The sequence below is a fragment of the Scatophagus argus genome, chromosome 17, assembly GCF_020382885.2.
Source record: "Scatophagus argus isolate fScaArg1 chromosome 17, fScaArg1.pri, whole genome shotgun sequence".
Lineage (NCBI taxonomy): Eukaryota > Metazoa > Chordata > Actinopteri > Scatophagidae > Scatophagus > Scatophagus argus.
Window position 1 is genome coordinate 10,959,532 of NC_058509.1, and position 13,374 is coordinate 10,972,905.

A 13,374-nucleotide genomic window follows, 5' to 3' on the forward strand; every position below is an offset into this window, starting at 1 on the left:
AGTGTCTGAACTGAGCCTTTCCAAAAAGCAGTCATTCCAAACAACTCACCCAACAAGTTCATTAATGCCCACGATTACAAACCGAGCTTTGCCATGATGTGCACATAGCCTGTGACAGGCAAATTACACCCTGGTATTCACTTGGAAGTGCATACTTAACCACTTGCATGAAGAGCACTAGAATCAAAGAATCGAAGGCCCTGCGGTTCAAAGTGCTCAGAACACTTAAGTCTGCATTAGTAGTGCTCGTTCTCTACAACAGAGGCAATATTTTCTCTTTCAATCACTTATACAACCCCTTTCTTCATCTCGGGTATTTACCTTCTCCCTCTCTCTTTGTAGCTGTCCATCTCTCTCTGTCTACTGCAAACGCTCACACTCCACAATTAACATCAGGGCTTCCGTGCGATGAGGGAGGAAAGGCTCGGCTCTCTCATTACACATGCCGAAGGTTTTAACAAAGCAGTATGCTTTGATTTCCACCCGACGTAATTGTTACCAGATGCAGTTTGAGTATCTCGTCTCTCTCCTCACTTTACAGTGGTGGCTTTGGACGACGGCCAGAGGGGGAGTAAGTGGATCACTAGTCAAAACCTAATCTCATTAGAGAGAAAGCTTTACGCCGCCTTCTATCTCTTTGTACACCAACTCCCCCAACACACACAGAGACACACACACTGCTCCCGTGCTCTGGCACAACGGGGGGTCACACCGTCCACGCTTGTTTAGACTGCACAGAAGGAGGGAGAGGGAGGGGGAGGTGCAAGGAGGCAACATGTCTCAGAAATATGTTTTTTATGAGAGGATACTGCAAAGGATCAAATGAGCCTCAGTGATGGGAAACAAATGTTCAGGATAGTGAGTGTTTTCAGGGGAATGTAAATCATTTCAGATCAGTGGTTAGGTCTCAATGAAGCTGACATATGTTGTTTCCTTTGTTGGTGTTTATCAAAGGCACGGTTGGGGATTTAAGGTTATGTTTGATTATTTGTGTATAGCAGGAGGAGATGCAGTGTTACCTTTGCACAAAAAATCCAAAACTCCAGTGAAAAAGAGTTTTTATAAAACATTGCTCATTTTAGCTCTACTTTTTCTTATGTTCTAATGTCCTTGCCTGTCCCTGGTTAATTGCAGTAACCAATGGCAGCAGCCACTCTCCTACGGCGCTCAATGGCGCTCCGTCTCCTCCAAATGGCTACAGCAACGGTCCTAGCTCCTCCTCCTCATCCTCGCTGGCCAACCAGCAGTTGCCACCAGCCTGCGGTGCTCGGCAGCTCAGCAAGCTCAAGCGCTTCCTCACGACTCTACAGCAGTTTGGCAACGACATCTCACCTGAAATTGGCGAGCGGGTCCGCACATTAGTGCTCGGACTAGTGGTGAGTGGCTACTGTGGGTGTGAGCTTTAGTTCAAAGGGTTCATGAAGTGAAAGTTGACACCGGGCCTTGAGTTAGCTGGAATAAGTGAATCCATTAAAAGGCTATGTGAGAGTAATTTGTAGCATTTGTTCAACATACCTGAAATTCCAGATGAAAGAGATTTACTGAATGAAAAGGTTTAAATAGTTTCAGGTTAGTTTCCATTTACAAAGATGAATACTTCAAATACTTTGAAATACTTATCACTGATCATAAAACCCCAGGGGTATTTTTTACTTTCTTAGGTCATAAACCATCAGGTCCTTTGGGCATAAGTGTAAAATAAACACCCAGAGAGAATTGCAAATCTCCAGGATTGACATCCATCAATGCATGAAGAGAGAGAGGATTGGTAAAGACAAACAAAGTAGTGACTCTGAGAAATAAAACATTAATTTCAGATTGTTTTACAGCACGTATGTTTTAAAGTATAAATCAATGTACCCACACCTCAAGATTTGTGTGAATATAGCTGAAGTGCAGGTTTCCTTTGCCTGTGTGCACCTCAAACATGCCTAGCATCTCTCTATGACAGAGAAACAGAAACAGTGAACTTAAACAAAACAGTTTTTTGGGTGAGGTGCTACACAGTGCAAAGGCCCACGCCCAGAAACATCCTCACACAATGAAGTGCTAAGAAAATAAGAAAATTCATGCAGAGGGCAGGTTCTCTACTGATACAGACACCACAAGAAACCTCTGGCGGCTATGAGTTATTATTGAGAGACATTATTCAACCTTCAGAGGAAGCACTACTGATAATCACACTTCTTATCCAAATTAAGATCCAGTGACTAACATGAATTAAAAACAAAGGTGTGATATTCAAAACCTGGGATCATATTTGTCCAATGATACAGTCTATAAACAACATGAGTGCAAAGTATAAAAAATACTGAAACTAAACATTCTCTTCGCCAGAGATTTCTGCATTTGTAATAATGCAAATTAAATAAAATATACAGTACATATATGGCACAGGCGTGATAGGCTAGAGATTTAATAAGACAGATGTGTTTCTATAGCTTATCTGACATGGTTCTATGAAGGCTAAATAAGAAATCTGAAGATTTACCACACGTCTACGTGATCTGAGAAAATCTGAGCATAACAAGCAGGGGAATACAGAAATAGTGATTGAACGTTCTGCAGAAAGGAGGAGGCGGACGAGATGGAGAGAGGAATTTTTTTAATTAGCCACACAGAGCATAGCCTCTTTTTGGCTTCACTATGTTTATTTTTCTCACCGTCTGCACATGCACATGCCTCTCTTGTGTCATTTTGGCTTGCACACCTCCCCTCCCCTTTAATCTCTCTCTCTCTCTCTCTCTCTCTTCTCCTGTTCCTCTCTCACTCGCTGTCTCTCTGTCCCTCCCCCTGCCTTATTGAAAAGAGTGACACCGTTAATTAGCTAGTTGTGTGCTGGAGAGAGGGAGAAAGGGAGACTCAGGAGGTTTCACTAGCTGTCAAGAACAGCCCCTACGCAATCTGGGTGAACAGATGTAAGGCTGAATGTAACAAAATTCAGGTCTGGGAAATAACACCAAGAGTGCAGGGAGGAAAAATAATATCTGCTGCTTTTTTTATGTTTTCCGTTTCGCTTGATTTTTTTTTCCTTGTTTATATTTTTGCTTGTTAAAGAGCAGATTATTCTCCCATGTGCATGCTCACCTCTTTCTCTGTCTTTTCCACACCTCCTTTCTGCATCTTGGGAATAGTTCATGTTGAAAATTAAAAACAGTGTCACCACTGTCTTGTCAGCCGTTAACATGAGTTATAGGCAACCAAAGAAGGAGAGACAGAAGATATGTTGTTGGGGTGTGGAGGGTCGATAAACTGAAATGTGTAACCCCACTTTGCCCCCCCCCCCCCTCCACTAACTCATACACTCTTCTTGTTTGCAACCATACAAAAAACATGCAAATACCTTCTCACTCTAAATATTCTTCCCTCTCTCTGTCTATTGCATATTTGTCTGGTCCATGCTTCTGTAGTGTATTTTGGTCAACCTGGTCTTATCTGGTCTGTGAAAAGAGACAGACAGTCGTTCGGTTGGCACCAGTGGCAGCACTGACGTGGAGCATTATGGCACAAGTGTGATAGGCTCATGTACTGCGTTGATAAGGACATGGGTGCCAGAGATTGCTCACGTGTACAACGGAAAGCATGTGTGCAAACATCTAAAGGAATATCCAAGTGACAGGAAAAAAGAGAAAAAGAAGAAAGAAGAAAAAAATCATGTGCCAAACTACAAGAAATGTCCTATCCTACAGGATGCTGGACATGAACCATGCCAAACCCTCCAAAAATTAGTACACTTTCATTCATGTTACAGCTGTCTTTAAAATATACAGTATAATAAGTACATTTTTTTTTTTTGCTTCTGTTTATAATAATAAACAAGCTAGAACTGAGCTATTATGAAAAAGTGTAAAACAAACACTCACACAAGCCCGTTTGAAAAAGAATGTGTTTTGTTTTGAAAAAATAAAATAGCATAAAGGCACATTTTTTGATGATGTGACTCCTGCATGTGCATTTGTTTTGTTAATTGGAGATGTGTGTCTTTGTTTTCTGTGGCTCTTTTCACTGTGGCTTACTCCATATGCTTCTTATTACCAACATTCACTCCAGGCCAGGATATAGCTTAGCTTCCAATAAGTAATATTATCACTTAATGCTTTCCACATGGATTCATGTGTTTTTTTCTCTGTCTCTCTCTCTCTCCTCCAGAATTCCACGCTAACCATTGAAGAATTTCACTCCAAGCTCCAAGAAGCCACCAACTTCCCTCTGCGACCTTTTGTCATACCCTTTTTGAAGGTAGATATTTAAATATACATTTACTGTAGAAGGATTGGCTGCCTGATTGATCAAATCTGGAAAACATTTAGTCAGCCCAGATCCAGATGTGCATACTCATGTTCAGGATTTTTCTTCCTTCCCACTCTCGGCAATTTCACAAGATACTGTCGCTCTCATTCTGTCTATCATCGTTTTCTTTCTCTTTGCTCAGTCTGTCTGTTTCACCCTCAGCCAAATTAAACAGTGCAGAAGTCAGGCTGATCTTACTGTTTAAGGTTCACTCTGTTAATCCCAACTTTGTTAATTTTCTCTCTACATTATTTGAAACAGAAGCTTGTTTTTTTGTTTTTGATTTTTGTAACTTGCTTAACACATGATGGAACGGAGTACAGCATGGGTGGTTCATGTGCTCCCCTCCAGCCTCCCCCACCTCTTGTTAGGTCATCGATTCTTCATCCCATCAAGACACATTTACAGCGAGTATTTCCCATTTTCAACCATTAGCAAGGAAGGAGCACTCTTTTAAGTATCTGACTGTGCCCCTGCTTCAAACCATTTATCACCAGTCGCCTTGTTGCACCTCACATTCCTTTATTCCAGTTTGGGCAATAAAAATGAAGAGGGATGGTGTTTTTTCGGCTTGTATCTGCAGGTGAAATAGTGGCCATTTATGTGCATTAGGGCTGTTTATGTCACATGGGTGCCTATTGCAGGATTTGAGGAACCAAAGCAGTGCTGAGGTGAGATTGGTGGTATGATTTGCTTTTGGTAGCCAAAGATGACAAACAGGACTGGGGTGTATTTTGAGGGATGTTCTGTAGGTGAGGCTGAGCTCAACATCAGTGAGCAGGGACGGGCATAACATTTACCACTCAGCACATTTGTTTTTATTACACACCTCTGGAAAGGCTCTGTTTTGTGTTCTCACTTTCTTTTTATTTGTTTTTCTCTTCTTTCCCCTCAATCCTTCTTTGTCTACCTCGTCGTTTTTATCTATCGTCTATCTGTGATCTATCTCTCCTTCTCTGTGTCTCAGTGACACAGTATGAAGTAAGTGTTATGCACATTATCATCTCACTTTACTCTGTCTATGTGTGCGTGCATGTGTGCATTTGCAGATGTGTGCACATGTGACCTGACATTCACAAGCCTGTATAATCCACGAGGTCCTGCGTGGATGTGGGCAGCAGAAACTGGTCCCACTAGAATGGCCATCACTGGCTGATAACGACGCAAACAGAGACTTTGTGTCCTCCTCGTCTCCTTCCTCACACCACCACTTACAGTCTTCCTTGACTCACCTTCTCATTTGTTCTCCCACCATATCTTTATTCCTTTCCTGTCTCTGTTTACTGTTCCCCAACTATCCATCCTCCAGTCCCTCCTTCCCCTCTCCTCTCCTCACCAGATGGTTAGTGTATCACTGGGATGGCTACAGAATCAAAGATGCAACTCTTTTTTTTCCTCCATCGCTCCTTCTCTGCCTCTCTCCCCAGTCTAATTTTAGTGTCTACCCACTGCGGGGCCTTTAATGCCAGCTACCATATGGTAGCAGAGAGCAGTTGGAGGTGTAGGGGAGCTTTTATAGGTGCGTTGAAGCACAACTGCAACAATGCGCATCAGGACTCTGAGTTTTTCATTACGCTAATGTTAGATTGAGCCGACCCCTCCAATCCCCCCAATCCCCAACCACCCCCACCCCAACCCCAACCCACTCAACTCTTTTCCCCTTCTCTTAATACTAAACCACAAATTGGTTGGGAGTCTTTACTGGAAGGAGGCAATCATAAACCACACAGCGCCAGTGACGTGATGTGTTTGGCGGGACGCCTGCCACACGAGACAACAGGCTTAGTAACAATGTTTCATCGTTGTGCTTTTTTTAAGTTTGCACTCATCATAGCTGTCAAGTGTTTTGTTTTTTTTATTGTGCTGAAATGAGAGGAGTGCTGTGAGATGAGGGAATAAACACATTTAGAAAAAGAAAGAGAGAGAGAGAGAGAGAGAGAGAGTCCTGACAGGGAATAATTGAAATAGGACAATATAGATGTGCAAAAACTAAGTCACCTCTATTCTCCTCCAACTGCAAATTACACAGACACAGAAAGTTGATGAAGTGCAGCATATCCTGAATGTGGCATATTCTGAATTGTTTTTTGGCTTCGTTTGACAAAATGACAGATCCAGTATTTTCACAATAAATCATCCTGGGTGGATTTTAGCTGTGGCTGCCGAACACTACTCGAAATTTTCCTTTTACCCAAGTGCAGATGTTGGTTACCATAACTGCAGAGGCAAAGCGCCGTACTTGAAAAATGATCTAGTATCTTCAGCGGTCTGCATTTCTTGACTCAGTCTTTTTGTTAATGCACCCCACATCTCTGGCAGTTAGGATGACCTCTAATTAATGAAAGATGAGTTCACTGGGGTCAGAGCAATCTATTTAATGCTTTTTTTTTTTTCAGAGGGTAATTACAATCATAAACTATTAACGGACCATTAACTCGGGCAGGTAAAGTGAAGGCCAGCGTTTGGCATTTCCTTTACTACACCCAATTACTGGAGATGGATTTTTGTATGATTATGGAACATAAATACCACTAAACAAATCAGGCTTGTGTTTTGTAAGTATTATTTCTGTATGCAGTTGGCAAGGACGAGATTGAATGATCAAAGAAACAGAAGAAAATTCATCAACTAATGTAGAACAGGAGGAAAGACAGGGTGATAGAGTGAATAAAAGCTTAAAGACTATAAAACCGGAAAAAAATAAGGAAAGGAAAAAAACAAAGCTTTAGATTTAGAGACAGATTATGTTCTTCAGGACAAAACAAAGATTAACAGACCCAAAACCTTAAAGATGGCCCCTCCAAAGGCTCTTGTGATGTACCTCACCAAAATAGCCCCCACTCTAATTCTGAACCTGCCTGACGCAATACTTTCATCTTCTTGCTTCAAAATGCACCCCATCAGATGTCTTTGAAGTCAATGCGCTCATACCTGCATGACCCTGTAACTCCACACAAGAAAGCAGACCCCCTTGTTATGTCAAAGAGATTGAAAATGGCTGCTGTTTCTTTAACAACAAAAGAAAAAGTATGTGGCATAGAGAATCTCTTTGGGTGTTAATGCACTGTGGGTCCTAGGAAGTGTTGGTGGTTCAGTGGTAATGAGCAAACGAGTTAGATGACATGAAAGAAACCGAGCTCTTGTTACCTCGAATTGGTGTTTTTGAAATGAAAAGACTGAGAGGAATCTTTTGTCATAACATTATATTTTTATGTTCAACTTTGGGCTTTCTGTGAGAGAATGCATTTCTATTTGTTGTTTGTCTTGAAAACAAGCTGAGTGTTAATGACATTTTGTAGAGCTTTACATGTTGTTCCAGATCAAAGAGATGCACCAGCCTGGTTGAATCTATCTTTGTTGTAATATGAGTCATCAACAGCATGTTATATTTTGCAAAAGACTGCAAATAGAACTTGTATATTCTAAGTGCATATATTGACTTTGATTACCCTGAAAGCAATGCAGATACAATTGTTACTGTTTTATGCAGTTCCAAATCTTTATTATGTTTCACAGCAAGATACATACTTGTTTAAGATTTTGTAGCATAAACAGCCAAAGGAGTGGGTGACTTTTTTACATTTGTTGAAAGGCAAAACAGCAGATGTGATATTTATATCCTTGTCAGTGGTACAATCATAAAAGTTCTTGCAGTAATACACCGCTGTCTCCTCCTGTAGGCCAACCTGCCGCTCCTTCAGAGGGAGCTGCTGCACTGTGCCAGGCTGGCTAAGCAGAACCCAGCTCAGTACCTGGCCCAGCATGAGCAGCTGCTCCTGGACACCAGCACCACCTCCCCAGTGGACTCCTCTGAACTCCTGCTGGACGTCAATGAGAACGGCAAGAGAAGAACGCCAGACAGGTGGGTAAACCAAAAAAAACGGATTCATAACATAAATACACATCAATTAGAATGTAGAGTTTATAAATGTACCAGCTCCAAATGTCAAAGTAGCTGAGGCTTTTTTGCTCCTCTATTATTTGATCTCATACATAAATCCCTTTGAGTCTGCCTGCATCCCCAAGAACCCAAGCATTACTTCACAGACACAAGCTTAGCCAATGCAAGGCAATAGTGTGATGTGTTTATGTATGTATGGGAAGTGTCTGTCAGTGTGCCACCGGGCCTCATGACGTGCTCCGTTGGACATGTCAGCTCCCAGCACCTCATGCTATTAATGGGCCGGAACTGAGGAGAAGAAGTGATTGGAAAAGTAGATCTGGCAACAGTCAGATACACACACACACACACACACACACACATCCTTAGGACAGAAAAAAAAGGAAGAAAGCTGGGTCTTAATGAAATATGTGAATGTGTTAATGAATATGTATGACTTTGAGTTCCTTGTATGTTTGTGATACCTAAGTTACCATTTACTTACTGCATGATTGGATGTGTGAGTACACAGTGTGTGCCTCTCTCTGCATCAGTTCAACCTCCCAACTCCCAGCCAAATCATTACATCCATTTGTTGTCACAGACTCTGGTAATGACTCAATGTTCTCTGCTCTAATGGACAAGCATTGAGACGTGACGTCCAGGAACACACAGCACTGTAAAAGCCTATAGTCCTCTCTCCAGCAGTCTTTCCCCAAAGCAGCATAAATGGAAACAAGTGTAAAAATCATCCAGCGGCGAATGCATGTGTGTGTTCCCACTCTAATAAAGTAAATTTCATGTTTTAGAGATGTATTACAACTAAAAACAATATAGAAACATATTTTTTCCCAGTATTGCTTTACTCAGGGATTTTACTAATCAGAGTAATAACTGAGACTAACAAGCCGTTAATAAATGCATTTAGATATGCACAGATGCATTCCTTCATTAAACATTATCAAGCTTTTTCAACTTCTTGAACAGAAGTTTGTGGACATTTGTGTTTTGTTGAGAGTATGTGCCTCTGAGTACAATGCATGCACAGTCTTGAAAATAAATTCCTGGGGGTCTAAATTTTTTAATACAGGCATGGGAAAGGAAAATGTACTTTTTATATTTGCTGAGGGACAAAAATGCCAAATGTGATATTAATAATTCTCACCTCTCTTTTCCCCCAACAGTCAGATAGGCAGACTTTTTCTGTAATACCTGCATATTTGCAGGCCGTCTGGTGCATAGGGGAGTGAGCTTAGGGGAAAAGGTGTCCGTGTGAATGTGTGAGAGAGAGAGAGAATATATGGAGAGAGAGAAAAAGTAAGTAGGCATCTGTATTCAGTAAAAAAAAAAATGCAGTCTGTTTGTGTGAATGTGTGCGTGTGTGTGTGTGTGTGTGTGTGTGTGTGCATGATTCTCTATCCAGTGTGAGAACGTGAGGATGGTGCATGTATGTGAATCTCTCAACGTGTTTTGTGTGTGGATGTGTGTGCGTGGATGTATGTGTGTGTGTGTGTGTGTGTGCCTGCCTAGGGAGATGGGCTGATAACACATACAGATGAGGCTCCAGCACCAATACGGCTGGCTAAGCACCTCTGGTTTCTGCTTACCTTTGCTGTGCATTCCTGCTTATTGGAGACCTGTGTCGGAATATTGGAATTTGAATGGGAATCCTTAATTACAGACAACAATGGACCATCAAATGCATCCTGATTAATACCATGGTCTGCGGGAGCCAGACCAGGAATATCACAGTACAGTATGCATATGATAAAAAACATACACATGCATTTAGTGTATATACCATAAATTCTCTCCTCTGAAAGCATATATTTAAATAATCGCTGTGAGTGCAAAATAACCGGTACCTATACTCAGATGGCTTGCACTAGTGAATTTAGTTTAATTCAGTATAAATTTACACAGCATGAATTCCACCAACGGCATAACCAAACCGTACTCAACTCTGTTGCACTGAGAAATATTTTCTCATTACCTGATTAATAAATTCATTAATTCTGCCTTTGTTAATGTAAGTGTACAATTATGGCATAAGTTTCACAATAAAAGTCTTCCAGGCCTGAAAGTTTTTTAATGTGAAAAGGGGAACTGTTGAATTTTTATACCGGCCTAGACCCTAAATATAATCAGATAAAAGCATATCTCTCACAGTTGTCAGTTTAAAATAATGACATGGGACTTTCTTCAATTTGAGAGTAAAAAAAAAAAAAAAAATATTTGACAGTTTATTTGAATGTGAATGTTATTCATTATGCGATGCAATTTTTTCCAAATTCTGAAATCTGAAACCTTGATATTGGCACATAAATTGAGCATGTATGTCAGAAATTATGTGGGCACACAGAAGTGCGTCGTATATGTGGCTGTGAAGATGTGTGCGTGTGTGTGCTATAAACATTGTTGCAGCAGGATGGCTGGGGGGATAAGAGAGTGCTGGTGGTGGTGTTCGGGGGGGGGGGGGGGGGGGGGGGGTGAATGGATGGATGAGTCGAGGGAGGCAGCAAGAGACGGACGGATGGAGGGGAAGAGCATATGGAGAGCTGTGGATGAGCATTAGGAGCCCATAAAAACAGCTCATTAAGAAGTTCAATCTGTTCATCTGGGGGTGGGGAGGGGGGAGTGGAGAATTGCAGATAGAGAGATAGAGGGGGGAGGTTGGCAAGATTTAACGGTGAACTGACAAAGCTGAGAACACACACACACACACACAGACACACATGTGCAAACGTGCGCACACACAAGCACACCTGGCCACATTAATCTTTGGAAGCAGGCTAACAAAAATCCACCTGATCCCCTGGAACCTACTTGAGCGAGTATGTATGTATGTATGTGTCTGTAATTGGTGTTAGCATACACGTCTGAGCTTTGGTTGGGCATGTGTGTATATGTATGAATGGACATGTTTTCAATTGAAATTGATTGAGGATGGTTCCGGGAAAAACAGCCTTTCGCTACAGTTCTTTATTCTGTTAGCAGGTCAACTCGAGCATTGACTGCAGCGCAAAGGAACAGTTTTGATGTGTGATGTGGAATTGTCTCACCCACCGGAAGAAAACAAACAAATAAAACAAACTCAAACTCTCATGTTGTTTCTCTAAACAGAACCAAAGAGAATGGCTTTGAGCGAGATGGCGCACTGCACCCAGATGTTCACCCTAGCAAGCGGCCCTGCACCATAAGCCCCGCCCAGCGCTTCAGCCCATCCAATGGGCTGTCTTACCAACCCAACGGCCTGCCCCATCCAGGCCCGCTCCCTCCACAGCACTACAGGCTCGATGACATGGCCATCGCCCATCACTACCGTGACACCTACAGACACCCCGCCTCCAATCATCGGGAGATCCGGGAGAGAGCCAGGCCTATTGGTGAGGACATGAGGGAGGATGGGTGGGGTATATGTGTATGCATGTCTATGTGTCCATACATTTGGATTTTGAGACAAACCAATTTCACTACATATCCTGCTGCCACTCTGTAGTGGCACCAAAAGAAAAATAAAGATGATTTTATATACAAAGTTAAACAGTTAAATCATTTTTACATCATCTCTCAGGCTTCTCAGCTCGAGTCGTGTTTTTTGATAGTAATGATATTCAGTCAGTTTCAACTTTGTTGGTGCAGATAACTTGACTGACAGTCTCTCAGAGTACAAGGCCATCCTGCTGCCTCGGAGAGCACAAACCAGGCTAAAGCCACTGCAGCCTGACAGCTGACTGAAGTAATGCACTGTGTATCAGATGTATGAATACACAACTTAAGTACATTTAGCCACAGTGTAGTTATATTACAGACATTTTTCTGCATAGACTGTGGCTTAATGAAGCTGTAATGATGGCTTTGGCTCAGTTCTAAAAATAGGAGAGACATTTACCATGTCTCGCCTTGTGATGGATGTTTATTGGACTGGAAGCTCAGTCATTTGAGTCCTGTCCTCAGGGTGGCAATAGGATATGAAGACAGCAAAGAAAAGAGAGAGGGAAGGAGGAGGAGAAAGAAATGTATATAGACAAAGTCTCAACCAGGGATTAAAAAAGGATATATCAAGGGCAGAGTAAGGGAGTACTGTTACACTGATCCTCTATGTCATACTGACTAGCCCTTTATTTATCTTTTTCTGGCTGTCTGTCTATCTTTATTTCTTCTCTTCTTACAGGTATGCATACAGGGACCCGGCAGGAGGAAGTGATTGACCATAGGCTGACAGACAGAGAGTGGGCTGAGGAGTGGAAGCACCTTGACCATGTAAGAAAAGTAATAACATTTTTATTACTATACTTACTAGTCCTGTCTCTGTAAGTAGCAAAGATTAGCTAAGTCCTTGTTTCAGTGATATTAAATTGTTATATGTCACACTGTACTGTAAGTAAGCAAATAAATACTTTTTTGTTTTGTGTACTATTTACAATAACAATGAATATTGTGTGTTTTGTGCACTAGTTAAAAAAGAAGGGTTTGAGATTAGATGCATTTGAAGATTTAGAATCAAGTTTATCAAGTTTATTATATGGATGTGTATGGATGTTTGCCTGCAATCCCACACACATACAATATAAATATTGATAAGTTTTCCCTTCACTGTTGTCTGTAACTTTCTGCATGTTCAAACGACATGAACTATAACAGAACATCTAGTTACATTTGTGTTTCATCTCAGTGTTGTTGATATGCAGTTAAAGTTTAATCACCCAATCAAACAAAGTGAACACATATGCATTATTGACTTCAACCAGAGAGGTGTGACCTGACAAACCAGATCAATATTTCAAGGGTGAAAGTATGTTTCACGTGATGTTTCACTACCAAACTCCACAATGTAGATAAACATAATGATGCACAAACTAATATAACATGACAGATGTTGCCTTTAATTTAGGACCCCACCTTCACCACACCCTGAACACGCTGAATTTAAATCAATCCATCCGTGTCTATGTGTAAACTCAGCGCCTTGCCCACTCACTTTCACCTCCAGCTGCTCAACTGTATCATGGACATGGTGGAGAAGACAAGACGCTCACTTACTGTACTGCGGCGGTGCCAGGAGGCTGACCGTGAGGAGTTGAACTACTGGATCCGACGATACAGTGACGCTGAAGAATTGAAGAAGGGCCCCGCTAGTGGGCAGTCAAGGCAGCAGAGCCCAGCAGCACAGGAAAATGCAACATCGGGTAAGGGATCACATA

At 41.7% G+C, this 13,374-nt stretch overlaps 1 protein-coding gene across 4 annotated transcripts in view; it reads left to right on the top strand.

Annotated features, from left to right (window-relative positions):
- runx1t1 (RUNX1 partner transcriptional co-repressor 1) overlaps nucleotides 1–13,374 on the top strand; it is a 54,109-nt gene that overhangs the window by 34,419 nt on the left and 6,316 nt on the right. For 2 of the 4 annotated variants that reach the window (XM_046417603.1, XM_046417605.1), the window contains exons 3-8: nucleotides 1,135–1,376; nucleotides 4,150–4,239; nucleotides 7,971–8,152; nucleotides 11,294–11,556; nucleotides 12,345–12,442; nucleotides 13,164–13,359. In XM_046417603.1, the coding sequence (XP_046273559.1) occupies nucleotides 1,135–1,376; nucleotides 4,150–4,239; nucleotides 7,971–8,152; nucleotides 11,294–11,556; nucleotides 12,345–12,442; nucleotides 13,164–13,359 (1,071 nt within the window). The remainder of the gene's footprint in view (nucleotides 1–1,134; nucleotides 1,377–4,149; nucleotides 4,240–7,970; nucleotides 8,153–11,293; nucleotides 11,557–12,344; nucleotides 12,443–13,163; nucleotides 13,360–13,374) is intronic. The other 2 variants (XM_046417604.1, XM_046417606.1) reach the window with 1 other exon arrangement.